Raw genomic sequence first — 23,909 nt, forward strand, 5'->3', positions numbered from 1 at the left:
TGTTATACCCTTCTATACATACTGATCCCCTGAGTACCATCACCTCAAGAACCATACATAGGCACAAGATGGGGGTTGGCCCAGAGGGATTATGAAGAGTCTCACACTAATTTCAGTGGGTCCCAACTCTGGGCCTCTGAAACCTCAGCTGGAAATAAACTGCTGGTATTTATAGACATCAATATATGCCCTGTTGTGTGCGTAATGGAGATTCCTTTCTGTTCCTGTGTGGTCTGACTGGAGGCCAACCAAATTCTCTGCGATCTCTGGTCCATGCCTTATGTTTAGGCCTCGAGTCTCTGTGTGACAGAAATCTAGGTTGGTTGTTGGGTCTAAAATGCATCTCTCTCAATAAAGCACTCCTATGTAATTTTCTTGGATTAAGAGTCATTGCTCAGCCATAGAAGGTTGAACCTGGCCCATGGCAGGCACCAAGAACTTGCAGGGATGCCGTGGTCAGCAAGTCCAGTCCTATGTCTCAGACAGTAGAAGAGGTCCCTATAGCCCAGAGGGATAGACTAAGACTAAGGCAGTGGAAGTGTAGTCTTATATATTCTGATGCCTACTGGCAGGTGACCAGCAGGTCTTTGGACCTGGAACACAGGGGCTGCATGGGAATAAGGTCAGAGGAAACAGAGGTGGAGAGATGGGGGAAAGCAGGATGACAGAGAATCACAGAAACACGCCCAGCATATGGGAAACAACAAAGGGTGCCTCCCCTACCCAAGATACTCCTCCAAACCCTCCATTTCCCTTCATTTCCTGGCTCTTCTGTTTTTGTTTGTTTGTTTGTTTGTTTGTTTGTTTTTTGAGACAAGGTTTCTCTGTGTAGCCCTGGCTGTCCTGGAACTCATTCTGTAGACCAGGCTGGCCCCGAACTCAGAAATCTACCTGCCTTTGCCTCCCAAGTACTGGGATTACAGGCATGCGCCACCACTGCCTGGCATTTCCTGCCTCTTCTCAAGCCTTTACTCACTTTTACCCTCATGCTCAAAATAGGATCTTCTATAGAACTTATGCAATATATATATTTGGAATTGTGGCCGCATAGTTGACATAGCAGTTGACAGAGCAGGAGGATGAGAATTATAGGTTCAAGGGCTTAAGATGCTCTTAGCCTGTCTCCAGGGAGAAGCATCATGAGGGAGGAGTCTCAGAATCTTGGGAATATCACAAACACACATGGTAGCATTTCTCTGTCCTTCCCAGCTACCCCAGACAACAGTGAGGTCACTAGTACAGAGGATGAAGTTGGGAAGAAGCCCCTTGAATCCATGAACATGAGGAAGAAGCTTTCTGTGCCCACCCCTCAAAACTCTTGTTCATAGGTGGCTGAGGGCTATTCTCAGCCAGGGTCTTCTCAGCTGTGCAAGGGTCTGGAGCAGGTGTAGCCTGGGGGTGGAGGAGGGGTTTTTCTTGAAAAACTCAAACCATGGAGGTTTAAAACTAGCTATGAAACCCATAGACAGATACCTGAAAAATAAGTGTACTTGGAGATTAACCATGTGGTAGGCTCCTTCTGACTCCATGTCTCAAGAGAAATAAAGGCCATGTCCAACCATACAAAGCCAAGGGCAGCTCCTCATTGCAGTAGTACCCGTGACAGCCCAAAAGGACTGATGCAGTGGCTGTGTGGTTTGGACAGTAGTATGCACTCTGGACAAAACATACTGCTCAGTGGGAGAACCCAAAGAACTCCAGGATGTACTGGACAAAGGCAACAGGTGTAGGCTCTATGTTCAAAGTTCACTTACAGAAACTTTATGAGAGAAAACTGCAGACATATTGGGCTACTATGCCTCTGGGGTGGATGAGCAACATAGGAAGAGCATTAGGATGCCTGGCACAATGTTTTGAACCATAACACCTGTGTCCACATGTTGCCATGAACTTCAAGCTATTATTACCTGGAGGAAGCAAACAGTTTGGGGAATGCTCTACTGACTCTTAGGGAAAGTGAACATATACTACTTATATCACAGGCTTAGTTACAGAATAAATAGTTACAGAATAAATAGTCCCTTGGTCAACTGAACTTCCTACTCTGGGAGTCCTGCAGGTCCCAGGGGGCATCTGGTCTATATTGAGTGTGGTGCTAGAAGGCTCTGCTATTCACTGATCATATGGTACAGAAAAACACAGATAGGCCGGTAGATGCGGGTGTTGAAGGTGGACTCTGCAGTAGGCCAGAACTTCATGCCAGTTATCAATTAACTGGGCTCCTTTAAATAAATGGAGAAATGACTCAAGGAGGGGCTGAATGCTTTAGCTTTCTCGGAGGGCCTTCTGGACTAGTGTGCTGCAAAGTACCCACTGTACACCCAGCTTTCCCAGCCATACCCAGGGTGACTGCTCAGCATGGCACAGGATTCAGGAATGGACCCACTTGTGGACATCGAAGATGAGAGACCCAAGTGGGACAACAAACTCCAGTACCTCCTGAGCTGCATCGGTTTTGCTGTGGGGCTGGGGAATATATGGAGGTTCCCCTACCTATGCCAGACCCATGGGGGAGGTAAGATGCCTGTTTCACACCATGCCCTCTCCACAACATTTCCTTCCATTGAGTTGCAACTTTCTCTTCTTGAAAATTTTAATTTGCTTTCATCTAAAGAATAACTTAGTATCTTTGAGTCCCATCCTGGTATCCAATCTTCTGTGATCTTGAGTAAGGGTAGAATGTTCCACCATTGCTGCCTGCTACATCATGCCTTTGTTCTGGTTGCAAGCAGCAGCCTCTGGGTTTCCCATCACCACCTTGGTGTCTAACTGGACTTAGAGCTAATTTTTCCTGGTTCTTTGCATAATATTATAGCTAGAGCTTGGATTCACCAATGATTCACTCCAAGGCAGCAGCTCTTCCTGAGAGTGCAGAGGCTCTGCAGGGCACCTAGTACTATGAACACTTTTTTGTTGACCATTAAACTGTCTCCTTCTGAGAGCCTATTACTTAGTAAAGGAGTCAAGCCCCCTTCCATACACACACAGAGCCTCCCTCTCTCAAGCACTTTTCTCTTCATATAGCCACAAACTCATGGTACTCACACTGATATCTCCATACTGTGGTGCAAGAGACAAATAGGCTGTGCGATCATGAGAGCTAACATGGAGCATCTCCCAATCTTGTCCCGAGGTGTCAGGACAGTTGTGACTTTGTGGGGCCGGGTTGGGATACCAGGCTGACTTGTTACTCAGATTTCTCAGCTTCTCTAATTTCTGGGGTTCCCAGGCTGCACAGGTCTGTCTTCCCACTCCACAGTGTTTCTGCATTGGTTGCAACTACATGGGGAGCCTCATTTTCAGGGACCATGGTTCTAAGCTCACTGCCTAGAAGCAGAAAGGGGTGTGAGCTTGTGGGACTGGCTGTTCTGACTGGGGACAAAGACAGAGAAAACTGTGGTGGAAAAGTGTGTGCATGTGTGGGTGGAGCAGACCCTACCTCCGTGGGCCAAGGGCAGATAGAACAGACAGAGTCATACCATCAGATAAGAAAGCTCTTCCAAGATTTATAGTTTGTTGACCCTTTTGAAATTCAGACAAACAGGACCAAGGAGAAGGCAGTAGGACTTCTGTCAATTCATAGGGGTTTCCATCAGACTGGGCTGGGGCTAGGCACCTTAGCCTTGATTCTTCTCCAAACAGGCCTCCTAGGGCATTTCAGTAATGCCTTAGAAGGTTGAGACAGGAACACTGTGGATTCCAGAGATAGCCTGGGATATGTAGTCTATACTGAATGTGTGTGAATGTGTGTGTGTGTGTGTGTGTGTGTGTGTGTTTGTGTCTGCACAGACCAGTAGACAGCCTCAGCTGATGTTTGTTTACCTCATTTTTGACACACTATTCTTTAGTGGCCTGAAATTTACTAAGTAGGCAATGGCTAGCTGTCCAGCAAACTACAAAAGATTTGCCTATTTCTCTCTCCCCAGAGCTTAGATTACAAATGTTTGTAATCATGACCAGCCTTTTTACATGGATTCTGGGAATTGAACTCAGATCCTCATGCTTGCAAAATGAGCACTTTAACAGACAGACAAGTTACTACCTTAAAAAAATTAGCAACAAAGGCCCTAATGTCTGGGTGGGCTCCCCATGTCACTCCTGAGGCCTCTGCTGGCCCTCTTTCTGGTAATGTTGCCAAACTACATGCTGGGAACATGCACTGCATTTAAACTGTTCTGAGCACAGCCTAATGTGTCATTTCATTAACCACACTGATACGCTATGGGCATCTGGGAGCTGGCCTCACCCTGTGTCTTTGCAGGGGCCTTCCTCATCCCCTATTTCATTGCCCTGGTCTTTGAGGGGATCCCACTTTTCTACATCGAGCTTGCCATTGGCCAGCGGCTACGGAGGGGAAGCATTGGAGTGTGGAAGACCATCTCCCCCTACCTCGGCGGAGTAGGTATGCTTCCTTCCCATACTATGCCATCTGCTTGGATCTCTTGGGGACCTCTTAATTGTGTTGTGGGGGCACACCTATGGTGAGAGACATGGCGGGCATAGGAAAACAGGGTGAAGGTTATTAGAAAGACAGAAGCTATGGTGGCAGGCCATATTTAAGGGAAAGCATCCACTCATTCCCTACCTGGTCCTGGGTGCACTACCGTGTCTGCAGGTCTGGGCTGCTTCTCAGTGTCCTTCCTCATCAGCCTGTACTACAACACCGTTCTCCTGTGGGTTCTATGGTTCTTCCTCAACTCCTTCCAACACCCGCTGCCCTGGAGCACCTGTCCATTGGATCTCAACAGAACAGGTGAGAGCCAATTGCGATGTGGAGGTTCTATGTGCAGCCCTGGGGCAGATGCAGATGAAACTACAGGGCACATAGTCAGGTCTCTCCCCTGCAGGGCACATTTGAAATCCAGTCCTTCACCTCCATTCTTGGCCTCTGATTATCTGCTGAATCTAGAGCCATCTGGACAGGTTGGTTCATAGAGGCACCTAGTCTCTTGCAGAGTTCTCCATCTTAGCCTTGGGCCCAAAGAGAAACAGGAAAGGGCTCGTGGAGACCAAGGAGAGAAATCAGTTGGCAAAATGCTTGCCTCACAAGCATGAGGATCTAAGTTTGATCCCCATGTTGTGGTACATGTTTATATTCCCAGTATTGATAGGTAGAAAAAGAAATATCCTTAGGTGCACGGGCCAGACAACCTACCCCAATTGGTGAATATCAGGATAATGAAAGACTGTCTCAAAGATGGATGACATTTCTAAGGATGATACCCAAAGTTATCCTTTACCCTCCATGCAAACATGTGCACACACACACACACACACACACACACACACACACGACTCTTGAGCCCCAAAGGGAGGCAGTAAAGACAACCTAGGTAGGCCTTTTAAGGGCAGATTGAGTGACAGGCCAGCTGTGAAGGGTCTGCCACGCTGGCACCTATAGTTTTTGGCTAATGGTATGGACTGACCCCAAACCCTGTGGCTAGCCAGTGACAGTGATCTTGGCTCCAGGATTTGTGCAGGAATGCCAGAGCAGTGGCACCGTGAGCTATTTCTGGTATCGACAGACTCTGAATATCACATCTGACATCAGCAACACAGGCACTATCCAATGGAAGCTGCTCCTCTGCCTGGTGGCCTGCTGGACAACTGTGTACCTGTGTGTCATCAGAGGCATTGAGAGCACAGGGAAGGTGAGCTGCACTGCCTGCACGCTGAGTGTGAGGAGCCTTGTGTGCCAGAGATGCTTTCTAGACTGACCTCTGTGTCTACTCAGTGCTTCCTTTTCCCAGTCCTGCCTACGTGAAACTGACCTGTATCTGATGGAGATCGACTTTCTTCTGTGTGTTGACAAAGCATGTCCACCCTCCTCTGGGTGTATTATATGTCAGATATGTACTCTTGTTGGGTCTCTTTCATCCCATTCTGACCATTTTTGACAGTGAAACCACCCACACCAATGTATGTGACTGGGACCAGCTTTTCCATCAGTTTCTCTTCTGTGAGTCTTGACAAACCATTGTTCCTGTTGCTCTTTCTCTGAGAACTTAAGTTCCACTTGTTCTCCTTGGATTGCTACAGAGCTGCCAATAGCACTGACTGCTCCACTCCTGTCCTTTCTCTACTCATAACCAGCTGGCCCCACCTATCCTGTGCCTTTAAGAAATTCATCCTGTTTCTGTTCCCCCTCTTCCTCCTGGCTTGGCACTGCTTTTGCTTATAAAGTGTTAATAGCACAAGCATTGTCAGACTCTGCTATAAACAGGTAATTGCCTTTCAGAGACTGAGGACAGAGGTACTTCTGGTTACATAGCTTCTTTGGAATGAGAGGTTTTGGAAGTCTCCCACGTTGTCATGTGCAGCTTCTGTTCAGGTGGCTATTTAGACCCTTACCCCCAGGCTCTGCCTTTGACAGTTGGCTGCAGAGATTCTGCACAGAATCCATGCAGCCTGTCATGTTCTCAGCAAGCGCTTGAAAATGTAGTAGAAAATTCTGTGGTCTGTGTCATAGGGTTTATGCACCCACAAAGATAATTGTCCCTTGCAGGTCCTTTTCACACAGACCCTTAGTGAACAGAAGCCTAAAATACTGGCTTAAGAGCAATGCTGGGCCCGTGTAGGAGGGGAGAGTAGAAAGGGCCTAGCCCTGTGGCCATCTGGAGTATCAGGGAAAAGAGGAGGAGATAGAGAGGGTTTTTATCACATAGCAAGTGCCCGGTGGGCTTAGAAGGAGGATTGGAGAGAGCTTGAAGAGGAGTTCAGAAGGATACCAGGTCAGAAACAAGACTGCCTAAGAAAGATCAAGTAGAGCCCACAGCTATTTCAAAAGAGGTATAAAAAGAGGAGGCTGGAAAGGGGAGGTGTAGAGGATGCGGCTGTGGTTGTGGAAAGGGAGTGGGAGAACTGAAGAGGGGAGTCTGGGATATGAGAAGGAGGAGGCTGGGGAAGGGGAACAAAGGTTGGGAATGAGAAAAGACTGGAGGATAAGAGGAAGGGCTGAGGGTGAGATGGGACGCTAGAGCAAACGCTAAGAAGAGGAGGGAACCGGTCCTTGTTGTTGAGGGAGACCTGTATGTATTAGGACCTCGGTGTTCACCTCATCTGACTCTACAGGGCTCAAATGAGAAAATGAAGGCATACCTGATCACTTGATGCTTGCTTATGAGCCCAAATCATGAATCTGACCTTGCCCTGACCTCACATTCCTAAGCACTTACTTCTAGATTGGTCTCAGAAGAGTACTGGTACGCAGGCCCTGAATGTCTACCCAGCTGCTCCCACAAAGGCTTTCTTGTGACACATGCCAGGCCACATTTCATACTTTGTTATCTTCAGGTGATCTACTTTACAGCCCTATTTCCTTACCTGGTGCTAACCATCTTCCTCATCAGAGGTCTGACACTGCCTGGAGCAACAGAGGGCCTGACCTACCTGTTTACTCCCAATGTAAGTAGACCTTACACCTCCGGGGATCATGGCCAGGGCATGTTGTAGGTAAGGGCTGCCAAGGGCATGTTGTAGGTAAGGGCTGCCAAGGTAATTCAGGATGAGGGATCCCACAGGAACTAGGAGGGTCATGGTAGCACACAATATTTTTCTCCAGGACAAGTAGGTAACTGAGTGGGAGGCACATGAAGGAAGGTAGGGAGCAACTGAGTGCAGTTCAGGGAGGGGCTGACTGGGGACCATGTGTCCTACATCTGGAGCAGGTACTGACCTCTGTCCTGCTCCCCATAACAGGGAGCTACAAGACTCAGGATGCAGAAGTATTCTTCGGTGCCTTTGTGTGAGGTTGTGGTCCATGAGAGTCCCTGGAATAGTAACACACACACACACACACACACCACACACATCCTCATAAAGGAATATATATATACATTTGAACACACACATATGTGTGAATATATTTGAACATATATATTTGAATATAAATATTTGAACATATACACACACCACACACCCATACCCACATACATATATATGTATATACACACACATATATATTTTCATAAGGGGACATATATATATGTATATTTGAACACATATATGAACATATATATGTATATATTTGAACACATATATTTGAACATAAATATTTGAACATATACACACATATATTCTCATAATTGAACATGTGTATGTACATTTGAACACATATATGAACATATATTTGAACATAAGTATTTGAACATACACATCATACACACACATATATATGTTTATATGTATATATGCACATACACACATATATGTGTATATGTGTGTCTGTATGTATACACACACAGACACACAGACACACACACACATATCCTGCTCTCACGACCCCTCAATGCACCCTAAAGTCCTGGGTCTACAAGTTCTTGAGTTAGGGGCTTGCCAGACTTACCTCAGAACTGGGTCTGGTGCTATCCCCAGGCCTGCTCACTTCTGAGATGTTGGAATGAGCCACACCCTCCTGCTCATGAGTATGCCAAATGTTTTGGAATAGTCATATGGACCAGCTGGTACAATCTGCCCTCTGCATAATGAGGCCACCCTGTTCATTCCAGATGAAGATTCTTCAGAATCCTCGGGTGTGGTTGGATGCAGCCACCCAGATTTTCTTCTCTCTGTCCCTGGCCTTTGGAGGGCATATTGCTTTTGCAAGCTACAACCCACCCAGGTATGCAGCTCATTTGTGGTGTGGGTGCCTTTACAGTTCCAATGTTGAGCCAGCAAACCTGAGATAGACCCAACCACTTAGAACCACACTGTTGGTAAGGGAACTCCTGTGAACTCTAAGACAGAATTTCATTCTGAGTAGGGCTTTTGTTAAGACTTCCTTAGGTATTACTGAAGACAAGGCAAAGTGTCTTCTAAAGGTTGCCAGGTTGGGCCTTGGTGGCAGTGTCTCGAGTCTACCAGAATACTCCGCTCACTCAAAGCTGGACAGAGCTGTTAGTGTTATACTACAAAAGCAGCTGAGGATGCTTCAGGAATCTTGGTGTCCATTTGGAAATAGCAAAGCACTGCACCGGGAAGGCATGTACCACATGACATGATAGCTCATGGTCAGATCCATGTGAGAGAGTAGACCATGGTCAGATCCGAAAGAAGATGAAGATTTCACAAGCTGTGCACAGTGACCAATAAGCAGAAGCTGGTCAGACAGGATTAGTAGTTGTCCTTGCAGAACTATTTTTTGGTGGCCTCTGTGTGAGGTCATGGTCAAGGAGAGCCCCTATATTAAGCAATTGTGAATGAACTCCCTTCTGTCATGATCTCTGGTTTTTTCTTTTATTATAGCTGACAGACAGCTCCATTTCTTTCTTTTTTTTTTTTTATAAATTTTTTATTTCTTTATTATATGTAAGTACACTGTAGCTGTCTTCAGACACCCCAGAAGAGGGCCTCAGATCTTGTTAGAGATGGCTGTGAGCCACCATGTGGTTGCTGGGATATGAACTCATGACCTTTGGAAGAGCAGTCGGTGCCCTTAACCACTGAGCCATCTCTCCAGCCCCCAGACAGCTCCATTTTTTTTCTTTGTTTTTGAGACAGGGTTTCTCTGTGTAACCCTGGCTGTCCTGGAACTCACTCTGTAGATCAGGCTGGCCCTGAACTCAGAAATCCGCCTGGCTCTGCCTTCCAAGTGCTAGAATTAAAGGCATGTGCCACCACTTCCAGCCTTTTGTTTTTAAAGATTTATATATTTATTATATGTAAGTACACTGTAGCTGTCTTCAGACATCCCAGAAGAGGACATCAGATCTCATTACAGATGGTTGTGAGCCACCATGTGTTGCTGGGATTTGAACTCAGGACCTTCAGAAGAACAGTCAGTGCTCTTAACCACTGAGCCATCTCTCTAGCCCTGACAGCTCCATTTTTTAATGACTTAGTTTAAATTATTTTTAATTTTTTAACATATTTTTATGTGTATGGGTGTTTTGTCTAGTGTGCATACATGAGTGCCTGGTGCCTGAGGAGGCCAGAAGAGTGTTAAATTTCCTGAGACGAGTTATAGATATTTGTGGGTGCTGAGAATGGTACTTGTGTTCTTTGCAAGAGCAACGAGTATTCTTACCCACTGAGCTAGCTCTCCAGCCCCAGCAACTTCATTTTTGATGACAGTATTCACATGTCTCTCTCACTGGGCAGGATGCTGACCCAAATATGTATGACATGTGCATGAACCATAAAAGCACACATGTACAGTTACGCTCACTAGTCTCCTGAAAAAGCCATGAGGCTGATATATTCAGAAGCTGCTGCCAGATACCCACTCTGCACACAGCACCCAGGATGCAGTGTTACTAAGTTAAGCCACTGGGTCATACTATGACAGACTCTACCAAGCCAACTTTGTGTGGTCATCCACCTTTTTGTGGGATAGAGGAGGCTTCTGAGTGGCTCTTCTCCACCAGACTTTAGGGAAGGATATATGATCTGGGACCAAATGAGTGTTTGTCATATCTTGCTGGCCTGAATCCATTCAAAGTGAACCTATGTGCATTCTTATTGTAAGACAGTCTCTAAAAACTTGCATTCATGCTCACCACTCCATGACTGCTCAGACCCTTAGAGGGCCTGAGCTGGGTTGTAGTAAAGGAATGTGGGGAGAGACTGAAGTCATCCTGGGAGCATGAGATCACCCTCCCCCCCACATCCTCCAAGTTCAGAGTGCGCATATCTCAGGCCATAGAAGTTCTAAGGAGGGAACCATTCCATTTCCTCCTATAGGAAGCCTGGTTCTGACCCAGAAAGTCCCATGATGGCCATGTGCTTGTGTTCAGGAACAATTGTGAGAAGGACGCCGTGACTATTGCCCTGGTCAACAGCCTGACCTCCCTATATGCATCCATCACCATCTTCTCCATCATGGGTTTCAAGGCATCCAATGACTATGGGAAGTGCCTGGACAGGTGAGCATGGGTTCTGTGCTGGGATTTACAGGGCAAGGCCATAAGACAGATGCTCACAGCGGAGTATGCACATATGCACAGAATGCATTGGTATGTCCTCTCCAGGGTAATGAGCTAAAGAGTGTCCTCTAAAGGTTCCTGTCCACTGGCAACCTCAGAATATGACTTGATTAAAAGTAGGTCTAAGAAGTAAGTCTACCTTTGATGGAAGTAAAGTAGGAATTGAGATGAGGTAATTCTGGAGCAGAGTGGTCCTAAAGCAATGATAGATGTCCCAATGGACAGAAATGGACACAGAAGAGACAGCTGTGATGGAGAGGGCAGAGGCTACAATGCAACTGAGCAATGGCTATGGTCACTGGGTTGTAGAAGAGGAATGCACTGGTTGCTTTTCTTATCTATAGCAAAAAGTTACCCAGTGGAAATAACTTTCAAGGGGGATTGTTTTCCTCATGGTTTTAGATTCTAAACTTTAGGAAGTTCAATTCATGTTTCCTTGGTCTCATATGGTCACATACACATCAGGAGTGTGTGTATGGAAATTCCTCAACTCATTGGAGGAATAAAAGAAACAGAAAGGATCAAAAATAAACTCTCCTAAAGATACACCTCCAGTCACTGACTTCCTCCTTAAGTCTCTAGAACTGTCAAACAGAACTACCACCCTGAGACTAGGATTTCACACACGCCCTATGTGGGATGCTTTCTATTTCCACCATTACATTCCACCTCAGCCATCCCAAGTCACACGGTTATCTCATAATGAAAAACCAGTCTATCCAAGTATCCCCAAAGTCTCAACAGTTGTAACATGGCTTGAAAGTCAAAGTTTAAAGTCCCCTCTGAAATTGACACAACCTCCTAGCTATAAGCAACTGTAACTGGCACAGGAAACATTCTCATTCTAAGAGGGAGTATCAGGAGAATAGAAAAGAAGGATCAAATCAAATTAAGAATGAAAACTAGAAGAGACAGATGTGAAATCCTGCATCTCTGTGTCTGGTACCCAGGACACAGGGTAGAGGTATGAGTTCTGACAGGCCTTGGCAGCCCCACTTCCATGGTCTTGTCAGCTGTAGCTGTATTACCTTTCTCTTGTACTGGTTCTTCTTGTTGCTTGAAGCTTTTCTTAGCAGAAGTTCCAAGTATCTCCAGCATTGTGAGGTGTCCACAGCAACTTAGACTTCACCTTTACAGCTTCCCATGCTAGACACCAGCTGCCTATAGGAACTGTGATGTCATTTCACATCCTGGCTTCCCAGACTCTTCTTAGAAATCTAGAGGGTCCTGCCCTATAACTCCTGTATTTTACACACTCATAAAAGCAGCACCAAGTAGAAGATGCCAAGGTTTTCTATCCCCTTACTGTCAGATCCCTCACTAATGAGGTGAGAATCTGCATCCTTCTCACTCATGTCCACATAAAGATGCCCCCATTCTTGGTTCACAGGTAGAAATTACTTCTCCTTTCTAATTATGGTCAGATACAGGTGTCCATGAGACACCAAAGGCTCCAGGAAAGTTGGAGTTCTCATTTGGGTGCTGCAGAACTTTCCTGGAACATTGGAACATTTGCTGGATTGTAGAGTATCCAGTTCCATCTTCACTGGCCTTTTTTCTTCTCCTGCAGAAATATCTTGAGCCTCATCAATGAGTTTGACCTTCCAGAGTTTAGCATCTCCAGGGATGAGTACCCATCTGTCCTCATGTACCTGAATGCCACTCAGGCTGAGAGGGTGGCCCAACTTCCCCTGAAGACCTGCCATTTGGAAGATTTTCTTGATAAGGTACCCACAGGGACAGGAAGGGAGGGATGTCCCTAAAAACCAGGACCATTTAGGGAGCATTCAGAGCTTCAAAAGGCTGGGGACATATCCCACAGGAAACTACAAAAAAAGCACCTCAGCCCATCTGCATCTAGCAGATAGGATGACCTCAGAACAACAACATTCTTGGGATAGAGAACCCAGGAGGGAGAGGCCAGAGCCTGGTCATAGAGGTCAGTGAATGCTGGGGAGCCACAGGCACCAGGCTAGGAATGGCCACTCGGGGAAGATTCTCAGGGTAGTAGCTCCTGGTCCCCGATTTCAAGGTCATAGATTCTCTGTTCAACTGTGCCTTATTCAAAGAGAAACCTTACTTCTCTCAAAGGTGTGCCTGTGGCATGTCTTCTCAGAAAGGCAGGGTAGCACTTCTGACACCAGAAGATGTGTGTGTGTGTGTGTATGTGTGTGTATGTGTGTGTGTGTGTACATGTCACAGTATGTGACACACATGTCACGGGGTGAAAGGGTGCGCAAATGTGATGCTGTGGCTCAAGCACACTTCACAATGCAGGGTATCCCTATGTCATGGTGTGGGACATGTATATGTTCCAGTGTGAGTGCATATGTGTTATAGTGCAGGCATACATGTGCCATAATGAGGGTTTGTATGTGTTATAGCATGGAGCAGATATGTCACTCTATGGGGCACATGTATCAGGGTATGTGGTGTGTACATGCTGTAGTGCTATACAGCCATGTCTGAGTGTGTGTACATATGCCACCGTGAGTGTGTATATGTTTTAGTGGAGCATTCACAGGTAACGGTATGGATGTACATGTATCATGATATGGGTATGTACATGTTATGATGTGAAGTATGTGCTGTGGACATGCACACAGCACAGACTTTGTGTTACAGAGTGCCTCGGGCCCAGGCCTGGCCTTCATCGTTTTCACAGAAGCTGTCCTGCACATGCCAGGTGCTTCTGTGTGGTCTGTGCTCTTCTTTGGGATGCTATTCACCCTCGGTCTGTCCTCCATGTTTGGGAACATGGAGAGTGTCATCACACCAATATTTGACATGGGGATCTTACCCAAATGTATACCCAAGGAGGCTACGACTGGTGAGTAATTGCCTGGAGGGCCTGCCCTCACTGTCTGCTTTGGCCTATTGTCCATCCTGCCCACTGTCCAACAGTCCATCTGGAAGCAGAGCTCTGGGTCCCGTGTTCTTGGAGAAGGCTGTGCCAGGCTGACTTCTAGAGTCTGCGAAGCCCCAGTGCTTCCAGGTTGGCGAAATAGTGAGAAGGAAAAGATGGGGCAAAGGAAGATAGGAATCGGGGTAAGGGAGAAGAAAGAGCTGGACTTTTCCTCTCCTATTCTTATGCAAGCTGAACCCCATTCCTAGCAGGTCCTCCCTGTTGCCTGTCACAGTACCTGGTAGGGGCATGGAGGACCAAGGGCTGAGGGCAGGGATATCCAGGGCCTCCTGGCCCTCCACCCCCTCCCCACTGTCTCTCACTTTGCTTGCTTTTGTCCCCAGGGGTGATTTGCCTTGTCAGTTTCCTCACAGCCATCTGCTTCACACTGCAGTCTGGAAGCTACTGGCTGGAGATCTTTGACAGTTTTGCAGCTTCTCTGAATTTGATCATCTTTGCCTTCATGGAGGTGGTGGGGGTCATTCACGTTTATGGGATGAAACGGTGAGCTGTTCCCATGCCTCACCTCAGGGCATGGCAGGGAATGGGATTGTGGTGCGGCATACATACCCACAGCTGTCCAGATCTTGGGGACACGCTGAGATACTAGCCTAAGATCCAGGGTGGGGTTAGGGTGCCCACTGTTCTTGATTTTCAAGGATGGGCTATTCAATGAGGCCATGCCAGGAAGCCTGAGCCAGTGTCTTTTGCAGGTTCTGTGATGACATTGAGTGGATGACTGGGCGGCGGCCCAGCCTCTACTGGCAGGTGACATGGAGGGTGGTGAGCCCTCTGCTGCTGTTCGGCATCTTCCTATCCTACATTGTCCTTCTGGCCCAGACACCGCCCAGCTACAAGGCCTGGAACCCCCAATATGTAGGTCCTTCCCACAGTACTGTGGGGATCCCGTTGGGCAATTAGAGCTGTAGATATATGATGGTTGGCTATAAGGCCAGAGGCTGCTGGCATCCAAGGCAAGGGCTTTGGTAAGCAGAGAGTGGATCCCATGGTGTCTAGACTCTAGGGTAACTGTTCTCAATCTGTGGAGTCATGACCCCTTGTGGGGGAGGGATCCGAAAAGCCACTTCACAGGGTCACCTAAGACCAGTGGAAAACACAGATATTTATATTATGATTCAGAACAGTAGCAAGTGTATAATGTAGCAACAAAAGTGAGTTTATGGTAGGGGATCACCACAACATGAGGAATTGTATTAGGTCACAGCATTAGGAAGGCTGAGGACCACTGCTCTTGGGACATCACAAGTCTTAGTAGCCTCCTTGTTAGGGACATGGCCTCATTTCATTGTCTGTGTGTTTGGGGACAAATAGCCAGAAAACTGCTCATTTTCTATCTGTGAGAAGACAAGTGATGAGCAGAGGATGTCTTATGACTAGCAATATGACCCCAGTCTGCCCAGGCTCCTAAGGCAAGCTAGTCTCTTCCAGCTGTGAGTCCTGTCCTTTACTTGACTGCCAGGTCCTCAGAGGCACATGTGCACAGTTCAGACCTTTACCTGCACCCATGCCTCTCCTCATCGTGAGAGCAATCCTTTCCAAGTCATTCCAAAAGAAAGATCCCAGCAGGAACCAGCAAAGTAGGCTGTATACTTGAGAGGTTTTCATGAAAACTGTCTCATTAGATACAGTTTTCTACCTTTTACTTTCCCACACGAACACACAAGAAGTATCTGAAATTGGATGAGTGGTGTTGCCATATCACCGAGGAGAAAGCTGGAAACCCGGAGTGATAGTTGTACAAACCCAACTGGCCTCTTGGTGGTTCCCACTCTCAGGAGGGGTGGGGTAGAGGAAATTCTGGCCAAACTTCTTTCATTTTCTCAAGAATCCATGTGCTCACTGTTGTTTCAGGAAGGGGAGTGGTGAAGAGGCCACTTACATTGGTGGTGACCAAGGATCAGCCTGGCTCCACTTAGAGATGGATGGTGTGGTCAGGACACATATCTGAGTATGCTTTTTTGTCCCCACAGGAACATTTTCCCTCAAGAGAGGAGAAGCTCTATCCAGGCTGGGTTCAGGTCACCTGTGTGCTCCTGTCCTTCCTGCCCTCACTGTGGGTCCCTGGAGTTGCTCTGGCTCAGCTACTGTCCCAGTACAAGCAGAAGTGGAAGAATACACATCTGGAAAGAGGTCTGAAGCTACAAGAGAGAGAGACTGCTGAGACTAAAAGCTAGGGTAGATCAGGGTTGGGAGGAAGACCTGTGCGACTCAGATACAGCCTCATTACACTCTGTCCACTACTGAGACCACGTGATTATTGCTTTCCCAGCTTTCTGTATGGTGGAAGACTCATAGATTCAGGGTAGCTGTGTTTTTCCCAGTGGGTGTCTGTGTGATGCCATTCCTTCAAAGCTCGGTCTCACAGGGTACAGTCTCTGTAGACATGGCTTTACTCTAGAATCTATGCTGATTTGGGGAAGCCCTAAGTGTACTTTGTTGGCATAGTGGCAAGACTGTGGAATCACTTTCTCTAAATGGACTCCACATTACTATTTTTGGAAATCCAGACCTATTGCTGATCTACAAAGTAGAGCTGAGCTCAGGGGGAGGAACCTGACTGGTGGGAAACTTCTTTGTCCTCCCATATTATTCTGGTGCTACCACATCTATAAAGAGAGAGATCCACAGGTGCAGATACCAGACTATTAGAGGACCTAGTATTCCAGGCCTATAATCATTGCCACAGGGGTGAGGTGGTCACAGCTGAAGAGGCACTGACTGTACCCTGACTCACCAGACATATTGTCATTTTTATTTTTCAAGCATCTAATTTTTGCTTGTCAAGAAAGTACAGAATGGTTCCTGGACAATCAGATTCTACTCTCTCGAGAGTGATAACCAGTTATTCATTCACATCTGTTCACTCACCGGTACTCTTCACCAGGGGGGCCTCTACAGCCTTGTAGTATGGCCCTGGTTCCAAAATCACAGTAGGTTCAGAGCACCCTTCCCCCTCCCTGCTGTTCTGTTTTCTGCCCCTTCCATCAGGACTGTGATACCAGGGTCATCTCTGAAACCTGGGGACTTTGGCAAGGATGTTTACTTCTTGCCATCTATACTAACCAGTGGCTTTGTGATATCAGTAACTTCCCAGGCACAGCAGACCCCGGTGCCTTTGGGGGGGGGGAGAGGGTGGAGGTGGGGTGGGGGAAGAGGGTAGGGGAAGAAGGACAGTAGTGCTGTCCACACTGCTCACATTCTTAGCAAGAAAGGTTTATGTGTGTGCAAATGTGGTTCTTACTGGAAGCCATCCTTGTCAGGGCTAGCCTAGAATCCAAAGTAAACATGAAAGTCTCTGCGGTTCTCCACCTGCATCTCCACTGAGCACTATATACAGAATGGACCCCCAGGTGTACAACAGAAAGTTCTCAAGCCTACAAAGGGTTAAAGCCTGCACTTGGTCCAGCATCCTAAGCTATGACAACTGCCCATGCCCATCCATTCTGCCACTGGCGAATACTCTTGATAAGCAGGAATGTAAGAGGCACCTATCTTTATACAGGGTGTTTTATGTCCACATCATGTTTCAAACTTGGGTTGTCATAGAGGCCTATTATCAGGGAAATATTTTCAGTGTAGGGCATCATAAAAGCAGGGGGCCTCTGCCAGCACCTTGGATGCCTTCTGCCAGGACTGAAATGGAAGCATGGACTCTAGGAATCCTGCTTAGCCACAGAGAGCAAGGGCTTGGGTGCTAACCTCTTCAGAATAGCCCACTCTGCACACATTCTTGATACAGCTATGAAAATATCCAGGTAGAAGGAAAGATGGACAAGAAGCATGTCCAATGGGTGGCTTACAGGTTGACATACCAACATATGGGCAGTCCAAAACATCAGAGGGTCACCAGCCTCTATCAAAAAGGCTAATTGTTTGTAGCTCCTGATGAGTGCTCGGGATATTGGGGTGGCTGCCAAAGCACTATCCAGGATGAGGTGAACGAGGGGCTAGATTGCAGAGCTAAGATGAATGACCAGAAACTGCATGACCATACCTACATGCAAGGTATCTTCAAGTTGACCCTACCCTTGAGAAAACCATTGGCACAGCCTATCCAGCAAAAACTGGACCACAAAACCTACGACCTGTTGGAGCACACTACTTCTCAGGGCAACAGTGTCAACATGGGAACAAAGCTTCTATGAATAGCCTGTGAACTCTGAAACGGATATAGTGTCCATGTCTTCCTCAGCCACATGAAACTCACCCTTCTCTCAGTATTTTTCTTCAGCCTAGCTCTAGCCTATGACTAAGATTAGGATTATACTTGGGGAAGTGTTCATCTACACTCTTGGGTGAGGGGTAATTCTGTATCCTAGGTGATCTGGAGAGTCCAAGCTCAGACAAGTCAACTTGCTGTATGGGAAGCAACCCTCTTTTACAACAGGTGGAGCTGGAGCTCATTGTGAAAGACACCACCATTGTGCCTAGGGAGTGAGTCTGTAAGTTTGTGGGTACCAGCTCTGGCTGGGCTACAGAAGTGGCTCTGTTGTCAGGAACCCGTTGGGTTCTTGGTCTCATTAATAAAATAATTTAAAATGGACTCAGAAGGTAGCTTGAGGACATTTTTTTAAAATTCAAGTTTGAGAGAAAAACATTACAAACAAGATGAAAATCCTAGCACTGCCAAAGGGCTAGGGAAGATGGAGGGAAAAGTTATACCTTTTAAACCAGGCATGGATATAGAGAAATAGAAAAATCCCAGAATCTCAGGGATATTGTGTTTAGGAGCGCCAACCTACAGATCTGAATTCAGGGGGGTATTTTATTGCTCCAGCGATATGTGGCTATAAATAGAAATATAGCTTACTAAGAAAAAGAAAGTACTCCCAAGAATGAGACTATGCTAGTAAGCTTGAAAAAGAACCCAAAGAACACTGGAGCAAGTGGCCCGTGACCCTTTATTGGACATTCATGTAACCTCCAGCTCTCCTAAGCTTGTGCATCCCACTCATGCCTGGTATATGATCCATTCCTTAGAAAAAAGTCCAGGTGGGGAAGACTCCAGTCTTCCTCTGAAAAATGGCTTCTTTCCCATGTCAATCTTGATGTTTCAGTCCAGTTTCTGTCTCCTGCCACATGTCCCCATACTGGTCCTCAGAAAACCAGAAGCTCATCCCAAACATATCTGTACTCTTACTGCCATGGAGGCCCAGAGTGTGAATTGGGTCTCACTGAGCCAGGATTGAGGCATGCTGGGCAGCACCTGTCCTTTGCTAGTCTGGTTGGTAATGCCTTCATTCCTAGGCTTGGCCTTTTCCTCGAACTCAAAGACAACAGTGGTTGTCTTAGTGTTTCTATAACCCAGCTCTACTTAGCTTTCCCTTTTACCAACCCCTGTGATGCTCTCAGATGCACCCAGATAAACAGGATGATCCATAGCTATAGGTCAACAGACCAGCCCTGTTCACTCCATCTGTAACTTTCATGAACAGGTAGCATAGTCAATTTCTGGGAGGTTGGGGACCAGCACATCTTTGTTATCATTGTTCTACTCACAACTGTGCTGGCTAGTTTTATGTCAATTTGACACAAGCTAAAGTCATCTGAGAGGAGGAAACTTCAATTAAGAAAATTTATCCATTGGGGAGCCAGAAAAGGGGAAATCATTTGAAATGTAAATAAAAAATATATCGAATTTTTTTTTAAAAAAAGTTAATCATATTCAACAAAAAAAAAAAAAAAGAAAATTTATCCATAAGATGGGGGCTGTATACAAGCTTGTAGAGAATTTTCTTAGTGACAGATGTGAGTGGGCCAAGTTCATTATGGGTGGGGACACCCCTGGGCTGGTGGTCTTGGTTCTGTAAGAACGCAGACTGAGCAAGCTATGGGAAGCAAGCAAGAAAGCAACATTTCTCAAGGCCTCTGCATCAGCTCCTGTTTTCAGGGTCTTGCCCTATTTGAGGTCTTGTCCTGACTTCCTCTGATGATGAACAGTGATGAGAGTTGCTTTGGTCATGGTGTTTCATCACAGCAACAGGAACCCTAACCAAAACAATAAGCTCTTGGGGTGAGGGGAACATTGAAAAGTCTATCAAATTTTGGGAATTTCCTTTAGTTCTTTTGTAGCCTTCACAGGTTGTTTTAGTTAGGGTTTTTACTGCTGTAAAGAGACACCATATCCAAGGCACCTCTTATAAAGGAAAACATTTATTTGGATCTGGCTTACAGTTCAGAGGTTTAGTCCATATTATCATGGCAGAGTGCAGGCAGACATAGTGCTGGAGAGGGAGTGAGAGTCCCACATCTGTATTCTCAGGCAACAAGAAGGAAGCTTGATATTGGTCTGTGCTTAAGCAGGAAAACTTAAAGCCAACCCAAAGTGGCATACTTCCTCCAAGAAGACCACCATACTCCAACAAGGCCACTCCTCCTAATAGTGCCCCTCTCTATGTGCCTATGGGGACCATTTTCATTCAAACCACCACACAGATGAACATCTAGGTGCCAAGTTTTGAGCCCAGTGTGTAGGTGTTCAAAGAAGGGCAGAAAGGAACTCTTACCCTGCAGGGGAGCTCATGACTGGCTCCATTGACCTTGCCACCTAGTGCTCAAATCCTTTTCGTTGCTGTTCTTTGACACTGTGTGCTTGTTTGTGAAGTCAGAGAACAAAGTGTCCTTCCCCAGGAGCCGTCTGTCTTAGGGTTTCTATTGCAGTGACAAAAACACCATGACTAAAAGCAAGTTGTGGAGGAAAGTGTTTACTCAGCTCACACTTCCAGATCATAGTCCATCACTGGGAGAAGTCAGGACAGGAACTCAAGCAATGCTGGAATTTGAATGCTGGAGCTGATGCAGAGGCCATGGAGGGGTGCTTCTTACTGGCTTGTTCCCTATGGCTTGCTCAGCCTGGTTTCTCTCAGAACTCAGTATCACCCAGGGACAGCCAGGGATGGCACCAACCATCATGATCCTCCCCCACTGATCACTAATTGAGAAAATGCCTTAGAACTGGATCTAATGGAGGCGTTTTCTTGACTGAGGCTCCTTCATCTCTGATGACTCTAACTTGTGTCAAGTTGACACAGAAAACTATCTAGTACACCATCCATGTTTTAAAAATTATTTGATTTGATCTTTAGACAGAGTCTCTCACTGGCCTGGAACTTACCAAGCAGGTGTTACTGGAACATTCAGGAAGCCCACAGATTCACTTGTTTCCACTCAGACAGTTCTGGGACTGAAAGCATGAACCACTGCACCTAACTTCTTTGCATGGGACACACACTTTGCTTGCACACCTTGGGGAGGAGAGAGAGAGAGAGAGAGAGAGAGAGAGAGAGAGAGAGAGAGAGGAGAACCCCCATAACTTTGCCATTTTTCTTTCACCCTGAGCAGATATGACAGTCTACATAGTAGTTGAAGAAAGAACTCAGTAACTTCATGATTTGGGCCCATCAGAACATGAGCCTTTAGCCAGGCCTTAACAATTTGGTAGGAATACAAATGGTCTTGAGGAGAGCTGGAACTAGATCAACACAACTAGAAATAAAATGCTGGCACCTCGTGGGTTGGTCAATGACATATTGTTACTGGAGCACTGAGAGCCTGAGTATGCCCAGGCCAGGTAGAAGATTTCTAGTCTCATGCTGAGCTGTGACTTTGCCTCCTGAGATTTCTAAAGCCTATTTTGATTCTGTTACTGAGTGTCCTCTGCCGTAGGACAAGGTTGGCTCTGACAGGCTGGCTGCCAGGAGCTCCAAACATACACCCTCTCTATATGGAAGTTCCAGGAATCTGGGTGCATTTATGATCCAGTCTCTGGACTTGGCTCTGCTGTAAATGCCTTGGGCTTAGTCACTTGGATACACTAAAAGGCGGCAGATGAGCAAGGCAATGCCACAAGGCCAGCTGAAGCCAATTAGGCTGCGTCAGCACTGGAAGCCCTGTCCAAGGTACAGTGGCCCCACCAGTGATATCCTGGATTTTCCAGAATTGCTCAAAGCTAATTGGTGGTGACTGAGACATTAGTGAATCCAGCTCAGTCAGTCCCTTTAGAAAGTGGAGGCTGTTCTGTACACTTCTGTGCCCTTTATGTTGGTAATCCTCTCCCCATGTTATCTGCAGGCTGTCTCTTGAGTGGCATTTGTCTAGCTTTACTGAGATCTGCCTTCTCTCCAGGGAGTGGCCATGCTAATCTGTGGGGATAGGTGATATCTCAGGAGAATGGACAGGAGGGCCCTGACTGATGGATATCTCCTAGGGAGCATGGGGTTGTAGGAATGAGGACAAACTCATCCTAGGTGTTTCTACAAACTCTTTACTGTATGGGCATATAGCACAAAAACAGGAGTGAGGACTAGAATGCCAGGTTCCCCAGAGGTCCCCAGTGATTTCTACCCTTCAGCATATCCATGGCCTTGCTCATATACTGGGTTATGCTCCTGTGGCCTTGTCCTCCTGTGTTTCCCCCAACAACCTGAACATTCCAACTTGATGCTGAACAGAGCCTGTGGCTGTCTGCTCCACCATGGGGCCAGAGCAAGGAAAAGCCGCGTATTGGTGGAGGTTTTGTTCAGGTCGTTTTAGGCAACCATATTTAGGTGTAAAAGTTTTTCTGACCATCTGGCTCTTACAATCTTCTTGTCCCTTCAGCCATTACACTCCCTCAGGGGTTGCACTGTAGATGAATCCATTGGGGCTGGGTCCTTGTTTTCAGCATTTTGTAGAGTTGTGGGTTTCTGTAATGTTACCTACCCATTGCAAACAAAAGCTTCTTTGATGAGGCATGAGGACTACTTTAATATGGCTATGAGGACACACATCTAGCCCTGCAGTTATAAATTATGCTGGTTTAGGTAAGGGACCATGTTAGGTTCTTCTTAAATCCATGACCTCACTAACCTTTGGGGAGCTGGCTAGATTTCCAGTACCAGGCATGATTCCCTCCTGTTAACATTTTACCCAGGCTTTAACATTCCATCTAGGCCTTGATATTCTACCTAGACCTTAACAAATGAAACACTGTCTTGAAAAATCAAATTAGACAGCTGTTGCTTACTGCCAAGATATGAGTGCCATTGTTGCACCGTTATGGATACCTTGCCATGCTGGTCATTGTTGTGTTTCAAAGATGGTAGTCTGTTGGCTTACCTCCCTTGGCAGCTTGCTTAGCATCATCTGAGACTAGGAAAGCTGGTCCTCAGGGAGGAGGCTTTCAGTTCAGATCCAACTCAAATCCTCCAAGTTCCGTGTCCAAAGCATATGATGTCTTCATCAATAGTACCTTACCTTCAATTTCTGAGAGGCAACCAAGGATAACTATAGACTATATTATTCTGGCCTCCCTTGACTAACTCATAAGGGAGTTTCTCAATGTCTGTTACTAGTTTTTTCCCAGATAGTCTATTGTAAATGTAACTTTTATTCTCCTGTACTAATTGTCATCTCTGAGGCTTACTACCTGTCTTAATCACGGTTTCTATTCCTGTACAAACATCATGACCAAGAAGCAAGTTGGGGAGGAAAGGGTTTATTTAGCTTACACTTCCATATTGCTGTTTATCACCAAAGGAAGTCAGGACTGGAACTCAGGCAGGTCAGGAAGCAGGAGCTGATGCAGGGGCCATGGAGGGATGTTTCTAACTGGCTTGCTTCCCCTGGCTTGCTCAGCCTGCTGTCTTATAGAACCCAAGAATACCAGTCCAGGGGTGGCACCACCCACAAGGGGCCCTATCGATTTGATCACTAATTGAGAAAATGCCCCACAGCTGGATCTCATGGAGGCACTTCCCCAACTGAAGCTCCTTGCTCGATGATAACTCCAGCCTGTGTTAACTTGACACACAAAACCAGCCAGTACACTGCCTGTCTGCTAACCTAGGCCCAGTACTGGAACCTTCTAGCCTCTATACAATCTTATTTAGGCTTAGAATGTTTTCAGCCTCTGAACTTACTACTGAGTAAGCTCACCCTTTCTAGTTCTTTCTGATCTCAGGCTGGCTGTGTCAACTGTTCTGGTTCAAACTCCTTTCCATGCTGATTCAATCTGGCTTGTCTCTTAGCCTCTGACTGGCTCTGCTTGGCCTCAAACTAATTCTGGCAATCTGTTCTAATCT

At 46.4% G+C, this 23,909-nt stretch overlaps 1 protein-coding gene across 3 annotated transcripts; it reads left to right on the plus strand.

Annotated features, from left to right (window-relative positions):
• The first annotated feature begins 2,358 nt into the window (after nt 1–2,358).
• Nucleotides 2,359–15,984, plus strand: Slc6a18 (solute carrier family 6 member 18). Of its 3 annotated transcripts, none has more exons than XM_052159947.1 (11): nt 2,359–2,515; nt 4,262–4,402; nt 4,616–4,753; nt 5,470–5,651; nt 7,294–7,404; nt 8,508–8,620; nt 10,734–10,862; nt 12,493–12,649; nt 13,548–13,752; nt 14,172–14,331; nt 15,819–15,984. In XM_052159947.1, exons 1-11 carry the CDS (start codon nt 2,359–2,361, stop codon nt 15,982–15,984), a joined length of 1,659 nt encoding a protein of 552 aa, XP_052015907.1. The 3 variants fall into 3 exon arrangements, with proteins under 3 accessions (XP_052015907.1, XP_052015908.1, XP_052015909.1); XM_052159948.1 differs by having other exon boundaries at nt 14,202–14,331; XM_052159949.1 differs by lacking the exon at nt 13,548–13,752 and adding an exon at nt 13,827–13,917.
• The last annotated feature ends 7,925 nt before the right edge of the window (nt 15,985–23,909 follow it).

The sequence above is a fragment of the Apodemus sylvaticus genome, chromosome 16 (assembly GCF_947179515.1).
Source record: "Apodemus sylvaticus chromosome 16, mApoSyl1.1, whole genome shotgun sequence".
NCBI classification, from domain to species: Eukaryota; Metazoa; Chordata; class Mammalia; order Rodentia; family Muridae; genus Apodemus; species Apodemus sylvaticus.

What these genes read in the sequence shown, in the direction of transcription:
- Slc6a18 (XM_052159947.1), top strand. Translation starts at nt 2,359, where the DNA reads ATGGCACAGGATTCAGGAATGGACCCACTTGTGGACATCGAAGATGAG. An exon ending in ATGCCAGACCCATGGGGGAG is followed by an intron (nt 2,516 to 4,261) that starts GTAAGATGCCTG and finishes GTGTCTTTGCAG; the next exon opens with GGGCCTTCCTCATCCCCTAT. An exon ending in ATTGGATCTCAACAGAACAG is followed by an intron (nt 4,754 to 5,469) that starts GTGAGAGCCAAT and finishes TCTTGGCTCCAG; the next exon opens with GATTTGTGCAGGAATGCCAG.